Raw genomic sequence first — 26048 nt, 5'->3', positions numbered from 1 at the left:
TTGGTAGCCTATCTGTGAACTCCAGCAAACTCAAGCGACCGCGCTTACAGGTGGAGAGATAATGAACTTAAGACGTAGATTACAGATGACAAAGCAGTGTTTCCTGGAATTCAAGTGCAAGTGTGCTCATGTTTTGTGGCCAGATAGAGGATCAGAGTGAGCCTTTGTCTGTGTTGAAGCATGAGGACTTCCAGTATAAACAACAGGTCTTAACAGTGACCCTGACAACGAGGATTAACATGTATCTGACTGATGTTTTCAATTCAAATTCAATTGGAATTTACCATTAAGATATACAGGACTGAATATTTGGTTTGGCTGTTGGAATTTAATGGAAGTGATATGAGAATATATTAATTAACAAAGTTAACAAATTTTTTAAATAGTATAATTGTGTTAATTGCCTTCTTATGCTCAGTGACTGGAGGTCAGAGTTGGCCCTTTGTTCTGGCTGCCTTTGCTCTAAATCAGTGAACTCTCTGCTCCCTCAATTGCCCCACATAGTGAAAGTGGGTGTAGGATCCCCTGTGTGTTGCTGCCCTCATTGGCTGGTGGTGGAGCGGCGCTGCTCTGTGTATTTTTGGCCGTTGGAGCGAATCATACTGCGGTGTTCAACTCCAGTCAGTCCAGCTTCGTCAAGTTAGCCAGAGACAGCGAGATCACGACCGGAAACGCAGCGCGTTTGCAACCAAAATATAAGCTTGAATAAATGGCTGTAGGAGTGAAGGCCAATGTGCGGGTATTAGATGATGTGTTGATAAAAGTCATCACAACCAAACACCTACCGGTCTTGTAAAGACATTCCCAAATTAGAATTAAATTGAAGATTTTTAATCACTGCTTTGCTCAACCAAACGCTGGCAGTCTAACTTTAAGACATGAACCAGAAGTGGTGTGTTTCCTGCTTGTACAATCCACCTTCCAAATTAAAAGTTTTACTATGACGTTCACTTTATCAATGTTACTTTCTAGTGTGTGCTATTTCTATTAAGTAACAGAAGTTTAGATACAGCTTAATCATACCTTTCCTTAGTGATGGCGAGATGAAGCCTCTAAAAGCTTTGAAGCCTTCCAGTCAAATGGTTCACAAAAAAGTTCATTTATCGAAGGCTAGATGTGCCCACAAACCCCCCTGCTGGTCAAAGACTGTTAAACAGCCAGATGTATTATAGGTGGTGATGGGTCATACCGTGACGACGCTTCGGAGAGGAACCTATAAATTATAAGTAATTGTAATTGTAATTTTATCAATTTTATCAAGACTGTCCTGCAACAGTGCAGCCATGGGAATGACTGCCAAGTAAAAGAAATCAATTCATCTTAATAAACAATTAAATTAAATTAAATCAATCAATTCAATTAAAAGAAAAGACAGTGAAAAATATAGCACATTGCATAACAAACAAAAAACACATGTAATAATGTTACTGAAAGTGTACCTATTTTATTTGGAGACATCGGATCAAAATGTTCCCAGGCTCCATCAAAATAAACAGCAGTATAACAAAATTCACCTCTATGTCACACACAAACCAACAAATCGCCAACACTAACCCACGAAGTATGAGCGGATCCATTGCGGTGCATATACATGTTCATAAATCGCGCCGACAGTCGAACCAATTCCTGAACCAGCGAGGCTTCGAACGTCATCAGTGACGTCACTCGCCCTAAACTCACTAAATACTTCCGGGATTTCTCGACACCGAACCGTCGGCACGGTACAGCCCATCACTACCTTTCCTATTGGTTCACCTGTGTACCGCCAAAATAAAGTTGTTAGGGTTCACTTCCGGTTGCCATTGGCGTTCAGTTTGAAAAATGCAGTCGCAACTTGAAAAGTAAACACGTTTTCAGTGGTGCATCCATCTGAATATTATACATTTCAGTTGTATAAAGAGGTCTTGGAACAATCTGGAAATGTCTTTAGCATTAAATCGACGGTAGGTTTGTAAAGCGTTGTCAAACGACCTGCGGGGTTTGGCTACTATTAGCTAGTGGCTGAGAAACATAAACGTTACTGACGTCATTTGACTCCAGTGTAACGTTAACGATAGTTATATGATAGTGTAACGGACAAGTCTCAAATGTTTAAATTATGACTAGCTATAGGAAATGAACCAAATGGGCTGTTCACGTTTATTCTCTGAACGTTGGATAGGAAAACTGTCAGCTAATGCTAACGTATTAGCATGCTGGTGAATTGCTAAGATTAGCTAGTAATGCTATACCTTCACTGCCTGCCCTCGCGTTTTCAAATTTCCACCACACACTGGTTTAAATTGTACAATGTACGAGTTTTCAAGTTGTACCTTCATTACCAAATTCTAATTTCATGCTGTCCAGGTTCCTGTAACATTAAGCTGTAACATTGCCAACTAACGTTAACAGTTAGCTAACTAATCACGAAACTACATTATTAGCGGTCAGTTTATATTGAGATGGTAACGTTAGCTAGCCAAATAATAAGCAAACAGTGAGCAGAGGTATGTTGAAGGGTGTGTTAGCGAGGGAGACTGTTGTCGCATTTGTTTGAACACTGTTAACATAAAGTTGAACGATCCTCATTTTTCAGTGTATTTCTTAACTGAGACTTTTATTTTGAGCCGTCACACCGGAAACCGTGTAAGTGGGTCTGGCTGACTTTACTATGGTTGTCTGCTCACTGTCTCCAACAGAAGCGACACTGGAGAGCAGGAATTGGTTCGTTCGCCTGGCCGGTGCTGCTGCTGCTGCAACACCTACAACCGACGGAGGAGAACGGGCAGACCGACACGGTTCACGACTAATTTTGGTGGAATAACGCGGCACTGAGCTGCTTTTACGCATTTTCGCAGGCTTTAATACTTGGAGAGCAGAGCCTCTTAGCCAATGGCAAGTCCTGTTGCAGACATCGGACCGTCTCATCAGCATCACCCCGTGACCGAGTCGGCCGCAGACTCCGCGTTTCAGGAGGCGCAGAAATGGATTGAGGTGAGTACAAACATGCAGTCCAAATACTGCAATAACTCCTCAGCACTTTTCTTCCATGTCATGCAGGTGTTTTGTTGTCATTGTGTGGCCTTAGTTACCGGTTCACAGCCTGTATCTGCAGACACTTCTCCTTTAAACGACTGTTTGATTTTATTGCTTCGTCACCTGTTGAAAGGTGACTCAACTGCAGTAATTTGACTAAAATTCTGAGTAGAAATCCTAATAATATTTCCATGAAGTTCATGTAGTGGCTCACAACGTGCCTGTTGCTCACCAATGCATTCATCGTGAATATGTTAGTGTTTATTTATTTTCTGCATCATCATGACATAACTTGCGTCTGGCAAACTCAGTAGTGAGTTAATAACGAGCTTATAAATCTTAAAATAGAAAGTTGCACATGTATTCCTTAATAATGAAGCCTGTGTACAATAATACTGTATTATAGCAAATAGGATGCTGCACATTTTTGTAGTGGACCCTCCTAAATGTTGCAGTAGGCTTTCAGCTGTTGTTGGTCAGGGCCATTGTACAGTAGCTGTGGCTGCTGTGGGGCCTGGTGCGTGTTTGGCTGAAAACAATGAATGCATCATGTGGAATGGATTTTTGCCTCATTGCGCGCCCGGTGAACAATAATCACACAAACGAGGTTTTGTTCTGGGAGAATTTCAATCACGACACTTGCCTGCCCCCATTGCATTTGACTTTGTCATCCTGCAGTGGGCTGTCCTCGTGTCAGCCTTCAAAACCGATGACTGGCTGATTATCTGTTGCATGTTGGTGGAATGCAGTCTTAGCTTTAAAGATTTATGGCAAGGCTTAAAAATCTGATCTGAAGCCCACTGTGGCATGAAGCATTTTACAAAGTGAGGGATTCAGTGTAGCAGAGGTGTTGGTAAGGATTGTAGGGCCTCTGCACAGGAGAGTACCGGGGCCCCCCATACTCTTCCCTCATTATAATCAGCGACACATCGAATACATGGCCTTTGAGTGCCACAGTTACAAACTTGATTAGCTGATCAAGCCACCATTTTGTCCGTCATCCTCTCTTTTAATTAACAATAAAGGTTGACAGTTGAGCTTAGTTTTAGTTCTTAAACTTTTGAACTGTTAGGTCCTGGGAAATGCGATGGGCTTTTTTCCATATTTTCAGGTGTTTTACAGACCAATTGATAATCGAGGAACACTTAAGTAAAATATGAGATTAACAGCAGAATAAACATATGATTTATTGCTTGAAAGCAGGTGTATTTAACAAGTTTTGTCTGTCCTGCACCTGCATTTAAGACACTCAGACGCTGCCAGTGTCAATATTGGTCAACATGAATAGGGCAAATATGAGATAGTGGTATTGGCTCAGACATATTGTTGTGTGTGTGCGTATTTGTTTAAACTTTATTATCATCAGCAGCCTCACTACATTTGTATATGTGTGATTGTTCCCCTATTATTTATCATGTTATGTACTGGTGCATTATCGCATCAGTTAGTCAGATTTCTCATTGCTGAAACTTGACGGACATCCTTTGTATTGCCAAAAAGAACATAACAGTATTTCGTATACACACCAAAGAGTATAGAAAAACACAACTGGTGTTTTTTATACCTTGATAGCTCGTAGTTTTTGGATGTTTTCAACTTAACCCTAACATCTTGATGTGTTCATTTGGAGTTGTTACCAAACTGTGTGTAAACTAATCCGAGTGTACTACATGTCAGTAAGTATTGAAAATGGCAGCTCCTCTTTAACAGTGTCAGGCGCCATTACAGGCCTATTTAGCAGCACCAAACTCCTTAGAGGCAGATATCAAATCTTTAAAAAGCCACTACTGACCTAGAATCTCAGAGGCAGATCAGGGCTGACAGATGAAAAGGCGGTAGTTGATACCACTCCTGTGTTGTTGTTCCTCTATCACCCTTCCCCCATGGGGACCGATTTCATTACCCATACACACCTGGTGACAGTCTTTCAGTCACCTCAGGGGACCAGAGACGGGCCGCTGGTTCCTGAATGAATAGAACAGGACAAGGCCTCAGTCTGTATTCCAACGGCTGATGTTTGACTGCTTATGATGTGAGGACTTGAAGCTGGAGGTTACAACAGCAGGTTCCCTGTTTGCCGTGTGTTGTCAGTGGCAGATCAGAATGTACAAAGAAACTCCAGCCCACATCCTCACAGGTGTGTTCTGTGTTGTTGACCTCGTCAGCCATACATCCTTGGTTGGAAACTAAACTTTCACTGGCTTCACTTGTCTTTTGTCCTCTTGTGTGCTTCACTTTAAATTTGTGCTCTCAACTGGGATTATTGTCTCCATCAGGTGTAAGCCTGAATGTGATCAGTGCGTTTGGTCGTGTGTGTGTGTGTATGTGTCCACGTGTGTGTCTGTCTGCAGCTAATCTAGCATGAAATTTTGGGTGTGTGCTTGAGGACCTCTTGTGGTAGCGGTGATTCACAATTTTTGGAAAACCTATTTTATCAACTGTTCTGTTGTGTACCGCCATTGACTGCTGACTCCTCGTTCTCTTAACGGGCCAGCAGGGGCTGCAAGTGATTGCTTCAGATATGGCGGTCATGTTAGAGTTGGCGGATTCTTTTGTTGGCATTTTCAATTTGAAATTGACATTTTACATGGCTGGTGTTTTGGAAACTATATTATCTAACATTATCTTACTAATGTTATCTCCCCTTTGTCCCATTACTTTCATGCACACATGCTGAACACATCCGGCCCTGCGCTTCCTGCCCCTCACCCACATGCCACCACACACACCTGGTGGAAATCTGTGCTCTACTGATAGCATTTCCCTACAGCTGTTTATATTCTGTCAAATACGCTGATGTGCAATATTGAATTCTTGGGTGGGAAGGCATGCATGTAAGTCTTCTGACATTCCAATGACGTGCCATTTTCAGTAATGACTGCCCATGTACAAGAGAACAGTCAGATAACATAGGTCATACAGCATAGCTATGTTAGGGCCTGTTCACACCACGCATGTTTGGGGTGATTAAACTGGAGGAGTTGCTCTTTAATTTTGGTTTGTTTTGGCAGCGCACTAGCTAACCGCGCAGATGTTGATGTTGAAACTGCTGTCGAAAACTAGATTTATGCTTCTCTGTCAACAAGTTTTGGTTGTTTTGTCATAGTTACATCCAGAGAAGAAACTGATTGTAAGACTTTACCCTGCAGATTGCTGTAGCACCGCTGTGACAGTACATGCACATATGCTGAATCCTCAGGCTGTGTCATACATTTACCATATACCCATAGTCTTTGCACGTTTGGAAATAGGGTAATGATGGGAGTGTTTGTACTGTAAATGACTTTGATAGGTAGATCACAAAATTTTTTCTGGCAACTCAAAAAGGAGACTATTGCAGTGCAATCACCAAGAAGTAGACTTTATAACAGTCTTTCATTTTTTAAAGGGACGGATGATACTGAAAGGCAGAAGATAACTGAATCTTCACCATGTGTTCATCAATCTCTACCAGCACAGGAAATATGTAGGAGAACACACGAGCAGCCTGAGCTGACCAATCACAGTTGTTGTGGTTTCCACGTGGCAGTGCCATACTCGACACATAGCACATACATGTTTGAGAAGGTGCATGTCACAGCCAAATGTCTAAGTACATTTTCCCACTAAAATTTGGACCAAAGGTAATCTTTGATTGGAAGAGATGATTTTGTTCTTATGAAACGAGTAACCTTATTTTTCACTTCGAAATACAAAATAATCCTCTCAAGTGTGTCACCATGGCAACTGAGTTCAGACAAATGACAACTAGCGGCCCTGTCTGTTAACCCGACACCTTGATGAAGCATTCACACCTGCACTCATTACTTCCTCGCCCGCCGCTTCCTCTCACCATCTCGTCAGCGACGCGGCCGCTAATGATGGTGTTTAGGCTCCTCTGAACTTCAGAAGAGACGGGCTGGCCCTTTGATGAGGGTGGAAACCTTCAGTTGGTTAGGTTGATTGATTTGTGTCACAGAGCCACAGGGTGTTTGCATGGACGGAAACCAGTGAAATGATCTGACTGGTTCTTTCCCCAGCACACATCTGAGTGGTTTGAAGGATTGGCTTTCTTCTGAACAGTGGTTGAGGACTATTTTGCTTTTGGCAAATTCTTCTGAAAGCATAACTGTGAGCGAATAACTGAATTACAGTTGCGTAATTTCATTACTCACCTTGTTATGATTAAAGACATTTATGGAGGATATGAACATGAAGATTATACATTTAAACACATGGAAAAAGTCCAGTTATGTAAGAAAAAACTTTCAAAGAATAGCAAACCCAGTTTGGCACATGAAGTGTAACAAGATACGTCAGTTTTAAAAAAGCCAAGTTTGAGAGACAAATTCTCTCAAATATTTTCTGTTGCTTGCTTTCCCTTTGGAAGTCAGTCATACTCGGTAATAGCAGACAGTGTAAAGGAACAAATTAAGTTGACGTAGACTGGCAGGAAGCCTTGTTGCCAGAGGAGCTGTCTTGTACAGCTTAGGACAGACTACATGATTTAAAACCTGCTTAAACTGAGAATCTGCCGTGACAGCTGAGTCTGCACCAGTGTCAGCACAGAAGGTTTGGTCATTTTGCACTGTGTCTGCATATGAACTTGAAATTCGCGGTTACAGTTTATTCAAATTTCTTGTCAGCAGCCATAAGCATCACACATCACTTCATTGTTTTTACAAAATGCCAATAACAACTTCCCAGAGCTCACAAATCTGCATCCAACCAAAACCCAAACATATGCAGTTTATAGGGCTGCAAATTATATGCACTTTCCTTAACCAATATTTCAGCACATTAACTGCCAATGATTGATTAATTATTGATTCAATAGAATACACATGTCTTTTTCTCATTTTAAGCTTAAACAGTTGGAGTTGCACGTTCAGCGGTCATGTAGTTCAGAAGCTCAGGAAATCCTTCACTGGTCAGTTTAATTGCAGCAAAAATCCGTGTGGGCAGTGTTCTTTGTACCATCTCCAGAGTTAGCAATGTGATTTCCTTTTGTTTTTTTATTTTTGTTGAAAATGCTGCTTTAATTGCACTCAGGCTCTTGTTACTGCTTGATACACTCAGCTGCGTTATGTGGCAAAAATTTATTATGTAAATAATTTCTTTATGGCAGGATGTGTTTTTTTTTCCAGAGCTTGTCTCAACTTGTTCAGCTTCTCTTCTCTATTAGTGCTGTATTGTTTGAGTATCTCTCTTTTTCTCCAACCGCAAACCCCCACCTCCCTCTATCCAAGTCATGGCATGTTTAGGGGATTGTGAATAATACAATGTTCCACTGTGACATGTCTGAAAGGCAAAGTGATATCATCTACATGTCAATAGCTGGAATCACTCCAGCGATGTCATTGCATCCAACAGTCAGATCACCAGATGATCCACGTTATTAGATTCAGTGGAGATATCACGAGCCCCTTTTACATGGGGGTGGAGAGGTAGTAATAGAGCGACTAGACACCAACGCTGTTGTGTTACACGTCACGCCTGTCACGCCTCCTTTGCTTCTGGAAGGCTGGCATGCTGTCTAAAATCACACACTGGGGCGGCATTATGGCAGCATTGTCCGGTTCAGTGTAAAAAAGCAAAGCCAGCGTAACGATGCGTCTTCTTAATGACAGTATTGCAAAATCTCTATGTAAAAGTGGTGTTACTCGGGATTTAAGCATCATTCTGCTATTCACAGTACACACACACACACAGTACTTTATCATTGGATTTAAGATACAAGGGTTTTTGGTATGTGTGCAGTGTTATGTGTACGTTGAAGTCAACACAGAGAAATTCCGCTCAAAACTGCAAAATACAGACGGAGCTGGTATCCAGCCTTTTGAATTGTTCTTTTAAGCTTTAACTGAATAATACCAACATATTTTACAAATGCATAAATCATAAAGTCCAGTGCAAAGAAGGAATTGAAGACAACCAATAGACACTAGACTGCATGGGGGGGGGGGGGGGGGGGGGGGTGAGATACAGTATGTCAGGTTAAAGAGTCGAGTGGGACTAGACCTGGTGACAGCTCCTGCTGTTTGCTGTGGAAACTTTGACTTGAGGAGCCTGGAAGCGATGCACCAAGCCAAGCAAACAGGGAGAAGAGAGTCAGAGCTGCCAAAGAGCTTTTAACACTGATGGTCATCCTCACACGTCACCTCTCCACACTTCCATATGACTAGTTTGGTATAAGATACATTAGAGTTTCTTTACACACAGATTGTTGAATAGGGGTTGTACAGTATGTCATTATACCGCTAAATCAAGGTTTTTTGATTGGGTAATATTTGAAAGGAATACTGTTTTATTGCTATGTGGAACAAAACTGTTGTTGTTATTGCAGGGTGTTGTCATTGCTAAGCAGAGTTTGTTTTCAGAGTGAATGAAATCACTGACGTTTTTTGTCTCCATTAAAATGAAACAGAAAGCGACTCCATGTGGAGAGGTACTGTATATGGATGTGTACCAGTGCTGCAGTCCACACTAACATGTGCTGGAGTTTGGGGATTAGCTTCATACCTGGGCTATAAAATTTTAATGTTTTGAATCTGCACTTGTAAGGGCTCTCTTCCTTGTTGGATGTCAGGACAACAACAGAGAATGAAAAATGCAGTGCAGCACACCGCTCTGTTTGCTGGCCCCGGGCTGTTTTGGAAAGCCCGTGCCATGTGCTCAGAGAAATCTGTAGTGCTTCTTGAATTCACCCATGATGTCATTGTCAGTTTGGGGGCATTGTCAGTTTTTCCCTACAGAATGGGCTGATGTGTGAAGTGCTCAGCTTTCTTCTCAGTTTGTGTCGAAGTACATGAGACCCCCTGCTACGACGACAGACCGTGGAAGAATGTAATTTTAGAAGGAAGTGTCTGTCAGAGAAGGGTTAGACTAGATTGAGGATGTCCCCTTCATCACTCATTTTAATGCTCTGCTGAGTTGGAAATCCGTGGTCTATGACAAGCCCCCACCCCCCTCCCCCCTGCTCACTGTGCATCTTGAACAATGAGCTTAGAGTGTTCAGTTAAGTGTATTATTCCAGGATGAAACATGGACATGATTAATATCAGTTGGCCTGGCTTTGATGTGGTTTATCTGTCTTCACAGCCAAATATGCAATGTCTGCTGTCAGTCTGTTTATGGTCGGAGTAAAGGCACATTTAAGTATTTAAGGACGTTGGACGCAAAGGTCATGATTCTGATTCGTGCTAATTTCATAGAGAGTAGACTAAATAGAAATTCTTAGATATGGGTTGCAATGTAAAGCTGTAGTCTGACCATTTATTTAGTTGACATGAGTGTTTGTAGTTACAAAGTCATTTTCAACAGGACAAGATGCTGCAAATCATGATTTTGAATACTCAAACACAGTGTTTATGATAGATGTGATGTTTATGTTAGATAAACTTTATTAGCTACAGTTATAGTAGTTAGCATTTCTTTTTGTTGCCTGAAGTAAAGCATGCAAAGCGATTGTCAATCACAACATAACAATCAATGCACTGCTCATTTGAGCTATAGCTGTAGTTTTTTAAAATTTGATTGAGGCTCCTTCTTTACCAGTACATCAATCAGCGGCACACAGCGTCAGTCACACAAATGAGAAATCCCTGAAAGTAAGATGCTAATCACTAATCCTGTGGTTATGATCTTCTTAATCCCAGCAGAAGCCTTCTGTCCTCTGCCAGTGAAGCAGGCAAAGAGCTGCCGTGTTGACACAGTAGCATTAGAGATATAGCAAGAGAGAAGCTTTATGAAGTTTTATGGCCCTGCCATTAAACCTGCGTCTTCTAATATTTCAGCCACCTAATACCATGATCTTTTTTTAAGTTTTAGCTGTACTCTTTAAATGACTGCTATGGGAGGCATCTTTTGGCTGCTGTGTGTTTGATAGATGCTTTCATGAATGTTGCTATAATTCAGCAGATTTGAACAGTTTGTAAAGAGGACCCCATGGCAAACAAACACAAGCCCACGCAGTAAGACGATGCACTTGTCAGCTAAAGCCTCCCATTCTGGGTCCAGATGGGTCTTTATGAACACTCGCATGTTTGGGGTGAGAGGTGATCATGTGGTGGATTACCAGAGTAGATGGGAGATTAGCCCCCTCCTTCTCCACTATGTGTGCATGCTTGTATGTTTGTGTTCATGCAGTCACGAAGGCAACATGAATCCACTCAAGGTTATTGCACGTTCTGTGGTGTCTGGAAATCCAGATTTCAATTCATACTTGCAGTGACATTTTGGCAAATCATCACAGTTGCCTTGTTTTCACATTTTCTAGCTCATATTGAATGCTGCATCACTGATCATGAGCCATTCTGTTGTTCATGTGTGTCCTGCTTATAATGCCCTTCATCTCAAGGAGCCTTCAAATACAGCAGCTGATTTTTGGCTGCTGTTCACTTCCAATAAGAGTTAAGTGGATATTTGAAGGCTATACCTGCTAAAGTAGACGCACATAAGAGAAGTGCTCCTCTGACGCAGGGAGGAAAACAAAAGTCAGAAGGCTCAACTTATCTAGTAAAATCCGCAGGTACTTCATTTCACAACCAAATATATTCAAATAAAGTAGGCTGTTGGACAAGGTGAGAGCAACTTAACCAGTTACGTCAATGACAACTCACCAAGAATGAGAATGCTGTCTTTTCTGCAATATTGAAGAGTTCAAAGAGAAATTTTGCAAGGCTTCTTCTGTTTGTCTTACTTTCATAGTGATAAGATTTATTAATGGCAGACTTCTTTTATGTTAAAGCTTTAAGGAGGTTTATGACCAGGGTATACTGCATCCGAACTAGTTTGTACAACATGTTTTCTGATGACATGGTGTGAAGGGACAGGGTTTCTGAAGCTATTCAACTAGACAAGCAATACTGGCCCCTTGAAACTCAGTATGAGGCTGATTCTTGTGCCGCACAATGTCAAAATTTATGGTTGAGAAAATGACATTTTACTTTTGTCATACACTTGCGACCTGTCCAGGGTGTACTCTGCCTCTCTTCAGATGTATGCGAGGAGAGACCTTAATCCACTGCAACCCTGAATTAACAATGCAGTGCAGCAGATTGCTTGATTGATAGATGGATGAGATTTCTAAGCAGCCATCAAGAGTACCACACCAACAATATCAGCTGCTGAGTCTGGATGTCCCTTTGACTTTCTGGCTTTGTGTGTGTGTGTGTGTGTGTGTGTGTGTGTGTGTGTGTGTGTGTGTGTGTGTGTGTGTCTGGTAGTGCTTGATGTTGCGAGTCTGTCTGTGACAAGGTGAACATATTCATCTTGTTCAGCTGTCAGGTCTGTGTGTTCATGCAATGAAAGAGAAAAGGAGCTTTCAAGGAGGAGAGAGAGCAAGGCAGGCTGGCACTCAAACTGCACTGTGACACACACACACACACACACACACACACACACACACACACACTCAGTAAGCACCAGAGTGAAGGCGGTACAGCCGGCTGTGTGCCAGGGCAGCACAGCCACTCTCCGCAGGGAAGCTGTTAACGGTTGTTGTTACTTGCCAAACTAGCCAGTGCACCTAATGCTCATTCTGAAAAGAAACATGACTGACAGATGTTGACAGCATGTTGCTGTGAGGAGTGGGAGGTAAGACATTTAGCATGCAGAGAATGCCTTGCAGTATATTATAACCATGGAATAGGATTAAAATTACTAAATGAATAGGAATGTTTTTCATGTAAATATGTCTGACCGTGTATACATGCAGCTGCCTTTTTGCTTGATTCTGGCTTTATTTTAATTTTTTTGATAGTGTACACTTTTTACTGTGGGTGTGCCCAACAGTGGATTGGGTATTAGCAAGCTTTAGGTCAGACACTCTGCATCCCGACAAAGAATTGAAGAAATTTAAATCTTGTCCTAATATAATGATGAGACGTTCAAGGGGAAAATAAAATCTAATGAGCCAGAGAAATGTTCATTCTCTTGGTCTCTGCAGTAACTACAGCTGCTTCTAAGGCATTACGAGTAATATGTTTATTTTTAAAAATACAAAAACCACTCCTAGACACTCTTGAAGTAGAATTTATTATAAAGCCTTCTTGCAACTTCCCCATGAAAGCCGCAACATGTCCAAAAGGCCCTTGAGTTGTTAGTTAATGGTGCTGCTTTGAACTAACCACAGAATGAATGCTTTTTAAGTCATATTTGAAGGACCTGCTTTCCTTTTCATTGAACAGCAGCCACAAACCAAAGATTACATTGAAACAGACACATAAAACTCTGTAGAAGTGTTCTCTGATCTGGCTTCTTTAATCAAGTTAATCTAAATTCAGCATTAGCTTTGTGGAAGAGAAACGAGGAGAAAGCAACCATACCTGAGATCTCTTCTCTGAAGTCACCACCACCAGCACTCTGTAATTGTTCAGAGTCTTGAAAATACTTCTTCCAAACAGATTTTCTCTGCCCATCGAGGGACTCAGTCACAAGCCTGTTCTCTAATCTTTGCCCACATTTACAGGCGGTATCTCCTGTGTCATGTTATCTGCCATCACTGTATTGATTGCCCTTATTCACAAGCAATGTGGGTCACTTTGCACGCCTCCCGTTAAACTCAAATTTATTGATTGTTTTGTGGGCTTTTGAATGAAAGGTCACAGGTCAAGTTCTTAGACCAGTCAGGAAAAGCTTTGCAAATGTGCATCACCCTTGTCCAGTCTGCGCAGCAAATACCTTTCAATAAATAGTGCGCTGTCTCTATCCCACATCTACTGGAGCAGCAGTAGATTTAGTCGTTTGGTAGTTTGTAATGGGCAGCTGTCGGTGTAATAATTTAGTGTAGGTGTGAAACAAAATTATTTTGAAAAGGAGCACGAGCCGTCTTAAAAAGCAAATTATATGAGGTGTTACTCACACTCACACTATTTGGAGCTGTTCTTAGCGGGCATATGGGACTGTTTGATGGATGGGACAGGGACTGATGTTTCTCCACCGTCCAGGGGATGTTTCTAATTGGGTCATGCAGGCTGAGCTGGTTTCCTAGTTTTCTGAGTTGAGGCACTGGGGAGCTGGACTCTTTCTGACTATCGAGGGAGCGAGCGCAACCTGCACCGGATGGCGCTTGACTGACAGTCTTACAGCAACACTGTAACACCATGCTATGAAACACTTTTTATAACATTGTGCCCTTGAGTTGGTACAAGGATTTGACTCTTCCCAAGTTACCAGTATTCTTTGCTTAAAGTGCACATGTAATGATTGATCCATGTTCATTTGGGGCTTACATGCCTTCATGTTTTCTTTGGATGCACTCCCAAACTACTAGAGATGCTTCATCTTCCATTTAGCTTGTTTCAGCATGATTTAGAGGATCAAGTGAAGTGACATTTGGAGTATCATGAGTCAGATAGATGAATCTGCCTCAGATAAAAGGATATCTTCTGTTGTTTCAAGCAGAATGTTTTTTTTTTGTCTTTTTATATATTTATTTTTTGCACTGCAGAGAACCAGATGACCGAGTTCCACCATGAATGAAGGCTTTTAGAACTTAGTGGGATGGCGTCCATTGTCTCACACACAGTCTCATACACATGATTGTATGCCCACTCACCCCGACATTCCTGAGCCCCTCAGTCCCCATCCCATTCAAATGCATGCATACAGACACACACAGACACACTCACAGAGCTCCCCAGCTGGTCGCCCCCCAACAACAATGCGTGCTGTCACTACACTCTGGAAAGTGACACGATCGTCGCTCAGCTGACTGGCATTTGTCTGGCTGTGGCTGCATGATGCAGCATTGCTGCCACTCGTGTATTTTTCTCATATCAGAGATGAATTTCTGCACAGTCAGTATGACCTCTTTGCCGTGTAGTTACAGTTTGAAGTATTTCATTCCATAATGCTGTAGATTTGTTTTTAAAAACAATGTACATCTGTCAAAATTCATGGACATAAACCCACCTTCAAATTTTACTGCTTTTCTATTGAAGGGTTTTTGTATTTTTGTAATGCCAGTTAAGACAAAAGAACATAGACATCAACATCTTTGTGTCCCTGTAGTGCTAGCTACTGGAATTTATTTTTGTGGTCATTCACGAAGTCTATGGGAGAAGAAATAAAATGACAGTTGGTTTAGGATGGAAGAATCTAAATGAGGACTGATAACATGCATGTTCCTTCCCCCTGTTCTGCCATTGCACTCTCTTTAGTAATAGTATTCAGTTAAAACCATTAGCTGTTATTTGCATGAGAATAAGCCTTGAATTTCTTTCTTTTTCTCACATTTTCTCATGATTGTTGTTGTGTTAGATTTGATAGTCACAGTGCCACAGTTTTGCACCTTTTGCTAAACTTTAAAATGAAAAGTACATTACACTATAAATATATTAGTTAGCGTCTTAGACAGACGGGGGGGTCCTAGCAGTGAACTAGAAACCTCTGTTGAGTTATGTTGGACATGTTTAACTTTTGTCATTTGTATAAAAGAGACTGTTGTTTTGTTTGTTTTTTATTGTTTTTTTTTTTTTACAAGCATAATTCTTCAGAGTAAAACTTGAGGTGCTCGAGCTCCCTATTGCATGTATTGACGATTTCCTGTCTGCACTTAGCAAGTTTGTCAGTACTGAGCATGAAGTGTTATTGACTGGTTTGGAACCACGTCCCCATAAATCTAGTTTCAGCAGATGTTAAGCAGTAAACCTGTCTATTGAATTACTCTGAGAATGTCTTCTGCACTTACACTCACTACATGAACATGCGCAAAATGGAGGGGAGTTGAGGCAGAAATTGACTGTCCCACCTTTTCTGCCTTTTATTACATTTTCTTTTCCGGAGCAAGGAAAGATGAAATACCTTGTTAACTTTATTTTAACTACTGTACCAGCTTTAAGTACCACTGAATTGAAATCTGATTTGCTTCACCATGAAAATGTTGAAGATAATTATCTGAAATATATTTTCTATAAAATAATGTTTTACTTTAATATTGACTGATGCAACACAGCAGTAATCCAGCTCACACCCAGATCATCATCTCAGCATCTACAAGCTTCATTTGTTGTTCTATACACTCGGTGTGGGGTAGGTCTTTTATGGGATAAAGCTTAAGAGTAATAAAACTACCATGACTGAATCCATAAATAGCTCCACCTGCTGTCCAGAAACTCAAACCTCATTGACTTCAGATTCTCAGATTGCTGTGCTGTTTTCTCTGGGTAGTTTAGCGCTGAAACAGAGCACTTTGCACAAGATAACGAGATAACCAGATATGACCAAGATCATCCCAAGATGTTATAACAAAAGAGGATCTCACAAACGTCCATTTCAAGAAATGAAATAGTCACATCATGTAGTGATGGTGAAACTGCTGCTTGTTTTTCCTCTGCATGGCCCATAGTTGAAATACTTGGTGATGCTTAACAGCACTGTTTAATTTTAGTCACTAATCCATTATCTTGCACATTTGTAATCTAAATGTGCTTTTTGAGCCATTAGTGACACTAAGCCTCTGAGTTATGTGAAGCTTTCCATGTGTCTCTTACAGAGAGAGAGTGGGAGGAGAGAGAGAAAGAGGAATACCAAATAAGAAATATATGAGATTTCTTCTTGATATCACTGTTTTCCTCAAAAATAGCAGTATGATTGCACAGTACCATTATCGCACCAGTAAGAAATGGTTATACAGCAACCATTCTGTCAATTTTGGCTACCAAATGCTGATGGCTTGTTACATGTCTGGCAACCAGATTTTAAGTAACCTTCAGTTGTCAACTGTTTGTTGCTTAGTGGTGACAGCCTGGCACTGCCAGGTAATAGGCTCAGATTTCCACTGGGCCCAACCATGCTGAAAATACAAGCACTCACTGTAGGAAGGGGATAAAAGCATCCGCTAAATGGCATATGTTTGACTTTGTACAGTAGGAGTCCTGTTCTCTCTAACTGCTGCAGGCCAGCCCCGGTGTATCGACAGCAGCAGGCAGAGGTCTCCTCAGGCTCCTTCAGGCCTGGACCACTTCCAGCCATGTGATTCAGGGAGGCTATTTGTTAAATGTTGGCAACAATTTAATTGTGACAGGGCATTTAGCATTTCTCATTGAAGTACAAACCCAATATACACACACTCTGCAAGCATCAGTGATAAGAGGCCGGCTGACCAAATTCAACCCTGATATCACATCTAAAAGGGCCTTTTTTGTTCTTGTTGTTGCTCTATGAATTCCCTTTATTAATTTGAATCGCACAGACTGAGTACCAGGATCAGGGCTGGGTACCCAATTTTGATGCTTTCACAGCACAGCTTCAGTACTATCAAGTATCAAAAAATGTCTTGTCATTCAGTACCAAATTTGACTAAATCTCATCAGCATAAGTGAGAATAAAAGCATGCAGCATGCTTGTACTGAGATCTGATAGTGCTGGTGATTGGCTGTCTTAATGTTACATGTCATAGAGCCTTTTTTTGATTGCCAATTGCTTATATGAACAGAATACTAAGTAAACTTTGCTTGTTAGCTAGCCGGTGAAGCTAACCTGTGTCTGCTAGTCAGTGTGTCGATTCCGACCATCATCTGCTGCCATGTCTTCTCCTCGCCACCACGTGGATGGAAAACCTAGAGCTGAGACAGAGAGTGTTTCTGAAGGCAAATGTGTTGCTTACAGACAGACAGGTAAAAGGGAAGAAGTGCATCTGAAGTTCACACACTGGATGATTGTCAGGCCCAAGCTAGCTGCTCTTTAGCACAGAGAAAGTTAAGACATCTCACTGTGCCACTATTTCCCAATACCACAAACTGGTATTGAATTGGGCAGACTAATAATGTTCTTTGTGGCATTTGCTTATATTTTTTATATAGTCAAAAACTGGACAGATATTCCATCAATTTCTTCATTTTAGTCCAGTCTGCCAGGTTGAGTAAATTCAGCAGAGAAAAAAAGTTTCTCCACCTACTCCGAGGTCTATTCTTAGGTATTGCAATGATCAGGAATCATCATTGAAATCAAGGTATTGGTACTGTTATCAAATTTATTTGAATGGTACCCAGCCCAAGCCAGGATCAAAGATCTCTTAATATGTGTGCAACTAGACAGTGTGGACTTCTTTGGGGGCTTTGTTGGGTACATTGAAGCCAATGATCCCTTTTATCCTTGAAGTTACTCTGCATTTACTGTTAGCTGAGGAGATTTCATGAACAAACAAAACAACAACCCAACATGAGGTGATATGTTTCTCTTTTTTTTAATAAGCAATCCTTAGTAGCAACAGGTATGAAATGTCTCCATATGGAAGATGGAAGCTGCTGTAAAAGAAAACTACGTAATGTATACTCTGGGACCTTTTCTGACCCCTGATAAGTTTTATGGCTTCTAGCAAGGCACTGATATTGATTTAGTTGAAGTAAGTATGCTTGGACACTTGCACTGAACATTTAAGACAAGATGTATTGCTGTTGTAGCATGTGGCTCCTGTTGCATGTTGCATTGTCAGTATAGTGTTTATAGAAAAGGCTATATATTTATACTGTTCATTCCTGAAATCTATGAGTTTCATGAACAGTGCTTTTTGAAATAACTTACATTAGTTCAGATACAGTCCGTACAGTATAATTGTGTCATATATGTTGACAGTCTTTCCTAATCAGGTTGCTATATGGAACGCAACATAGCCTACAACAGACCATGCTTTGTTTGGCCCAATGCAGTGTCCATTATGCAGCATGCCTAGCCAGTGTCCTTTATCAAAACACGAGCAGTTCACTCACTGCAAGTCTGCCTATTAAGCGTGTCAACTAAATACCTACAATGGAATGGCTTAGCTTCTTGAGTGCTGTTATTCCCATCAGCTTGCTGGTAGCAGGGGATAAACTCTAATCCTGACAAATCTAGCCAGTTGCACCTCCCTCTTTTGGGGCGAGCATGACAGCTCCCATGGGTGGCCCGAGTCCTACTTTGACACAATCAGTAGAAAGATACAGGAAGCTCTCTCCATGTATTCCCTTGGCACTGTGGCCTTTACCTTTGAAATTCTTGTTACTGGTTACCTGTAATGTTCGTCAGTGGAAAATAAAGGAAAAATCACCACTACACTACTGATCACACAATTTTTATCACTTCTAAAAAATCGGCTATTGGTTGTGTACTTTATATGATCTGTCAGGGTAAATTACAAGGCTTGATCCTCAACCAATCTGTTTGAGACTGCAGTCGGTGATATTAATGATGAGCAGATATAAATGCTTGCCCCAAGAGGAGGTTGTTGAAAGGCTTTCTAGGAATTCACTAATCTTGAGTTAGTCACTTCTTGTAGAAGGTGTATGTTGATGAAGGTTACCAGCTGAATCAAAGTGTGAACAGAATGAATGATCAAAAGTTATTATTATTATTATTATTATTATTATTATTATTATTATTATTATTATTATTTGTCTCACAGTGCAGGTGGCTCAAACTCCAATTGACATGAGAAACTCTCAACTTAACATTGATTTTCATATTGTGCGCTCAGCAATACTGTTAACGATCTCAGTAAATTAATCAGAGATTCAAATAGCTTCTAAGCGACTTATGCAATCTGAGCAAAGCCTAAGCTTCATTCAGTGGACCTTCCCAGATTGTAGGTCTAATAACTGTTGTGAAACTATTCAGATTTTGCAAACTGACTCTAAGAAGTTCTCTTTTCAAAGCTTAATTCCAGCACTTATGTTAATTCCACTGCCAAACCTGATCGTTCATCAGTCCATCTCAGGTTGCTATACAGTGTGTGCAGGCGTGTGTGTGTGTGTGTGTGTGTGTGTGTGTGTGTGTGTGTGTGTGTGTGTGTGTGTGTGTGTGTGAAGGCATTATGAGCAATATGAGTAAGTGCTAGTATGTAAAAGAGTGTAGGCTGTTGGTTTACATGACCCTACAGTGGACATCTGAGCTTGATCTAATGACTAAATTCCTCTTAAAATCTGCTTAAAGAAGTATTTACTTTTATCGCATTGGAATATTTTTAGGGTTTAGCTCACAATCACGCAGTGCTGTGTTCTTTGGTCTTTGGTCCTGCTTTTGCCACATGGATTATTACAGGACATAGCCCCGAGTCTCTGTACAGTGTGGCTGACTCCCCTGTGCAGTGGTTTTGAGCTTGCGTTGCTCACTGCACCTCAACAGTAGCCTGGAGAGAGTAGTGTTTTTACACTTAATTAATTTTTTCCATCTGGTCTATGGATTCATTCAACTAATCAGCAACCCGTTAGTCACTTGAGTGTGTCTTGATGCGGCTCACCTCTTTTTCTCAGTGAAAATATTTGTCTCTCCAAAATGTGTGATTTTTGATAAATTACCGGAGGATCTGGTACACGCGCCTACACAAACAAACAACATACGTACATCTTTGTCAAATAGATGACTCAAATATCTTGGAGTAAGGTTGTACATTTAATTTGATCTAAATTTAAACTGCACTGTTATTTTTCAGAACTGTTAATTGTACAGTATTGACACACAGGGTATAAAAAATATTGAAATTCTCATGCCTGTATGTCAAAACTGAGCTTATATTAGTAATTGATTTATCATTTTTGATTTACAGGTATCAGTTTTTTTCAAACTGTTAAGGATGTCCATAATGTTGACACAAATGTTTTCCCCTGAAATAAATACAGCAAGTAAAATCCTCAGTTTGGAAATGCCAAGTATTACATATACAGTATGATGGGGTGGCCTGACAGTTTATCTCAGCTTGGTAGGCTCAGTCAGTACCTAATCAATACCTTGGTAATTGAATCGTGTGTGGTGCAGCTGGTCAGCAAATGCATGTAGTGCCTGTGATGCCCTAAAGAGAGATTCGGGATGTGTTGCCATCCAGAAATACTTATGTACGAATAAACGTTTTTAAAAGTTGAATTATCTCCCCATGTACATTAGATGTTGATTACTAATGCTAATCCTAATCAACAACAGAGTTGTTATATATGGAGGAAAATATTACCAAATTATCCATACCTTTATTGCGTCTTTTCCGGGGGCGTTGAAAGAGTGTTTGAGATATTGTGATCTGCACTCTCACCCCCTACTGCAACTTCCAAAGAATTTGGAGAGTGAAGTCTGGTACTGTGTTGTCTTTGTGAGATACTGTATCAGTCCTGGGATTCTTTCTTAAGATCCCTTAACCCCTGGGGAGAGGCACAATGGCAGGATTTCTGTGTATTTGGGTAAGGAAAGCCTGGCTACAGACTTCCTTTTCCTAATGACAGCTCACTGCTAACTTGGGCTGACAAGACGCCTATGTTTCTTGGGGTGACAGAGGGGCTTAGCCATGGGAAACAGTCGGGGAACAGGGATTCCATTACACTTCTCTTCCACGTTAAAGAATTTGAGTCGATAATATGGGATATAAGGGGCTATTTTGAAGCTTTAAAGTCACTGAAGCTTTGTCTTAAATGGCCAGTTATCCTGTTGTGTCCCCCAGTGACAGCATCAATCCAAGAGAATCCACTTGCAGTTACAAACCTTAAGGTGGCATCTTTGTGTTTCGTTGGGTGGTATTAGTTCACTGTTCCAAACACAGAACATGCATTTAAGGATACTGTTTTCATATTTGGACTTGGTTCCCCTGCACAATTCAAATTAAAGTGCCTTAAATCCACTAATTGCAAATGATGTCTGAAGTAATGATTTGTGTGGTTTAAGTGCGAGTCAACAGTTTGTAATACATACATTTTTGTTTTTTGAATATGTTGTTAAAATTTTGGAAATGTCTTTGGAACTTAAAATGAAATGAAAATTGACCAGACGTAGCCAATTTGTCTTTGGATGATCAAGAATATTTCTTGTTTAAATTTGTATTCATCTTAGATATTTCTGAAGATTGAACTATAATTAAACTTGCAGTTCATTTGTATTTTAGGAATGCCAGTAGGCTGTTATGTTGAATTGTAATGGAAACCAAATTGTTATGGAATCAGTGTTGAGTTGCTTTGCAAGTGGATATTTCAACATGATTACCCCACTGGCCAAAGACTGTCTCAAACATCCAGCACTTGTGAGAGCAGAAGCCATTGTAAACACACTGATTAACCCCCATTGTGCTCCAGTGTTGACACGGTATGTCACTGAAGCTCCTGATTAGTTCAGCCTTGCTGAGGACAGAGCTTTGTAATGAGAAGAAGGGAGAGCATGTCTGAACGTGTACACAACAAAGAATCTTATCACATTGGAAGTTTAGAAGGGTTGTTGTTCTTTTTGGCTGGAATACAAGCCTCCCTCTCTTAAAATGACAGCATGAAGATGAATGTAGTTGTTATCATCCTTCTTGTATTTACTAAGATCCAAGGTCTGTTGCCTGGATACTGTGCTGAGCATGCTGCTCTTCACAGGCACACTGTGCCAAATTTTATATTGCTCAGTCTTCAAGAAATTAGCACTTTGTTTACACTTCACTAATTTTAGTGATAAAATCAATCAGAGCTCTCAACTTGAGTCATTAGACCTGTTTCCATGGGATTAATATTAGCTGGGAGCATCCAGTGATAGAGAGTACTTGGCAGCAGTTGTCAGTGATGCTAATCTGGTACCTGCCATAATTGGGTAAAGGAGGTGGTCTCATGATAAAACTCATGATGATATGAATCCCAAATCAAACTCCCATTAACAGAAGTTGTAATTTGACCTTGGTGTCATTTCTGTACTCCGTAATCAAGCAGGAAGGCAAAGGGATATCAGTCTAACAATGTGCCGGACAGTTGCTTTCATAATTCATGACATGTGCTGGGTTGTCCCCAGGTTTCTGGAAAGCTTCGGTGTTATGGTTGGGAAGGTGTGTGGTTGATGGGTTTGGGGTTCCTCTTCCAAAATAAGTTGTTTTTAAAAATAAAAACTTTGCGTTTTCATATAATTTTAGATGATTATCATTACAGCATTTATAAAAAACACGCAGGTTGTAGCAGAAAACCCTCTTGTGCTAATTCACTAATTAAATTTGATCAATCTCATGCTATTAACTATTGTGACCACTTTTCAACCGATTTCCATTTTAATTTTCATTTAATTTCATATTTTGTTTAGTAATACAAGAAGAAAAGAAATGCTCAATTGTTTTCTGTTGATGTTGTAGGCGAAGTTTAAATTGGCCCCCTGTCCTCAATTAAAGCACCTTTGAAAGCCTGGCTGATCTTATACTGGCGTCAAGATGTCCGTCCCAGCAGGTCACGGCTGGGGCGTCTGTCTGCCTCTCTGACTGTGGCTTCCAGTGTGGCCGCTGGCTGGATGTTGCCCTCAGCTTCATGGAGACTGTAGCGAGCAGGATATTGGAGACTAGTGGAGGCCCCTGGAAAAACCCTGCTGCTTAGGAAGCTTAGCTCAGGGAGCTGGTGTCAACACGGAGGCCCTTTGTTTCTGATCTTGCAGAGCTGTGGGGGGTTGTCACTAAAATCCTGGTAGGTATGGGATGTATGGCGAGGTAAGATACTGCTGTGTTTGTAATCTGTGTAGACATACATACGTTCTTTAGCCTTTAGAAGGGCTATCTTGTAACTGCAAGGCCACGTCTTTGATCCATGCAAACGCCATTAGTGATCCACTTGTCTTTGTGTGTTTAATCAGCTGAGCCCCTCCCTGTTCACCCAGCGAAGTACTCGCTTCATGAATTTTCAGTGTGCCCATCACATTTCATAATTCATGGAAGAGAAAAATAAGTTTCTTCCATGTCTTTGTAATCTTACTGTAGTGCACTTTCGTGTATTCATTCACACTTTCACTTCCTGTATCTGGTTTCATTAAAATGAAAATGCGTGTGAAGTGAGCTGGGTTAGTAGAATGGGGATTTGTAACTGCACACCCAGGGTAGGAGCTAAATTGAAGAGGCGGCATTTGTGCCACCGAGGGGAGTTCAGAGGACCCTGGAGTGTGTACTGAGTAGAGGGGTTTGAAGGTTCATTCCCCCTCACACACATCATTTAAAGCCCGCGAGGGGCAACACAATGAAAGCCCTGTGTGTCTCTGTCCCACCCAAATGGTCTCCCTGGTCATCTAAAGGGACATTGTTGGTTCCGTTCAGGCAGTTTTCCTTCCACCCAACTTTTTCCTCAGAAGTTTTTTACCTGGCTCTCTATTTGTAACACTAGTATTATGGATTCATGGTTAAATCCATTTCATCCCACAGCAACTTAACTTGGATGAATAAGGCGAGTCTGCAGCATCTTGTGTAGTACTTAGGATGTGACATTTCTCTTCTGCAGCAACATTTAGTCATTCGGACTTAATTGCATACACAATTTTGAAAAGTTCAGTTGTAGCCAGGGTGACTTCCGGTCTGAACGTGGCCTTAGGAGTAATGCATTTCCAACTGTGGATATTGTGTTGCCAAACAAAAATCTTTCCATTCAGTCAAAGTCCAAGTCTTTTAATTCTAGATCAGCCAAGTGCTAATATCTGTATTCACAATGTAGCTCTGAGCTTTGTCTTAAAAATGTATGTACTTTCTTACTTAATTAGGTACTTCAGAGAAAGGCAACTGTTACTTGTAGTGCATTACTGACCCTTTCATACATAATCATGATACTCTCACCTGTTACCAATGAACCTGTTTACCTGTGGAATGTTCCAAACAGGTGTTTTTGGAGCATTCCACAACATCCCCAGTCTTTTGTTGCTCCTGTCCCAACTTGTTTGAAACATGATGCTAGAATCAAATTCAGAATAAGCATATATTACTGTTGCAACCCGGCCCCTGTTCATACACACTCACTTGCAGATTTATAAAATGGTAAATGACTTGGCAGGCAAGTCACAGCTGTCAGCATCACCTTGCAGCTAAAACAGGAAGAAGTAAGCACAGGCCCCCTTCCCTCTCCTTTATCCACGACAACTGCCAAACCATCTTCAGGCCAAATGCTCCTTCCTTTTCCCTCATGTGGGCACAAGGCCCCACCAAGACTTGAAGAGAATGCAGGGAGAAAAACGTGGGAGGGAATGGAAGTAGAAGTGAGTAGCTCCAGTGGGGGCCAGGAGTGGGGTTAATCCACAGCCCAAACATTGTTCCATCATCTAATCAGGGTGGAAATAGGACGGACTGGCTGGAATACTAACATTTAGCTTAGGGCTAGGCCATTTTAGTCCCAGGAAATTTGGCTTGTTTAATCAGAGGGGCTTATCAAGAGTTGAGGGGAATGGGGAGGCATAAAGAAGGGAACTGGGTGTCGGAATTCAGACTGTTTAAGCTCTTAGGAAAACAAGTTTGGAAGCAAGCAGTCTCCTCTGCCTGAATGCAAGGTTTATGGTTTGAATGCAAAGAGCACCGTATGTTTACATGGTTATAGTCTAAGGTTGCTGTTTGTTACCAAACTTTTATTTTTGAACTTCTGGAGGACTTGTTCTTATTCACAACTGAATGTACAATAGCACCGGGCAAGCCTGAGTAGAAATGGCAGTGCCTGGCATGTGAATGGCTGCAGTGTGGGAGTGTGTGGCACACTTGCTAAGCTTTTTAGCCTCATTGAGTAATAATCATTGCCACAATGTGACAGAAGCAAACCTAAAGAAAACATCTGATGCTGTGTGTTAAGCAACATCTTATGAATAAGAAGTGTTTTGGTTAACAGTAGTGTTTAGCTTACTTTTTTAAAGAAATATGCTAAAATACTTACGTTTGGGTCTTTCTAAATATAGTTATTCAGAGCATATAACCAAGAACCACTTCTGCACTATAATGGGCTTATTGGCAATAGATGAAAAAACCCATCAGGGAACACATGGGCTGGACCACAGGAGTCCAGAGGATGAACTGGGTCAGAGCTTTTCATCACTGCAGAGGGGTGGCAGTGTTTTTCCTTGGAGAGATGAAAGTTTCCAGAATGTGACAACAGCTAGAGGCACAAAACACTGGTTAATAAAATGTTAAGTAGTCAACCAAACAGTCATGTTTATACCCACCCTAAGACTTGGGGTATGAGAGTCAAACTTCCCGTTTTCATGTTTGTGATTTCTAAATGTCAGAAATGAAAAGTGTCTTTAAAGTTAACTGCTTGATAGTTTTCAGCCACATGCACTGGAGACATATATCTTTAAACTTGAAATGAAAATGATCTTTGAGATGGAATTGTAAACAATTAATGGTTGAAAAT

The 26048-nt window shown here is 40.9% G+C and overlaps 1 protein-coding gene across 10 annotated transcripts in view; it reads left to right on the top strand.

Annotated features, from left to right (window-relative positions):
- The first annotated feature begins 2664 nt into the window (after nucleotides 1-2664).
- LOC143325504 (LIM and calponin homology domains-containing protein 1-like) overlaps nucleotides 2665-26048 on the top strand; it is an 88032-nt gene continuing 64648 nt past the window's right edge. For 9 of the 10 annotated variants that reach the window (XM_076738582.1, XM_076738581.1, XM_076738578.1 and 6 more), the window contains exon 1: nucleotides 2674-2973. In XM_076738582.1, coding sequence (XP_076594697.1) covers nucleotides 2872-2973 — 102 coding nt within the window. In that variant the 5' untranslated portion in view covers nucleotides 2674-2871. Of the gene's footprint in view, nucleotides 2974-26048 lie in introns of all 10 variants that reach the window. The other variant, XM_076738583.1, reaches the window with a different exon arrangement.

The sequence above is a fragment of the Chaetodon auriga genome, chromosome 9 (assembly GCF_051107435.1).
Source record: "Chaetodon auriga isolate fChaAug3 chromosome 9, fChaAug3.hap1, whole genome shotgun sequence".
NCBI classification, from domain to species: Eukaryota; Metazoa; Chordata; class Actinopteri; order Chaetodontiformes; family Chaetodontidae; genus Chaetodon; species Chaetodon auriga.
This window is presented reverse-complemented; position numbering and strand designations above follow the sequence as displayed.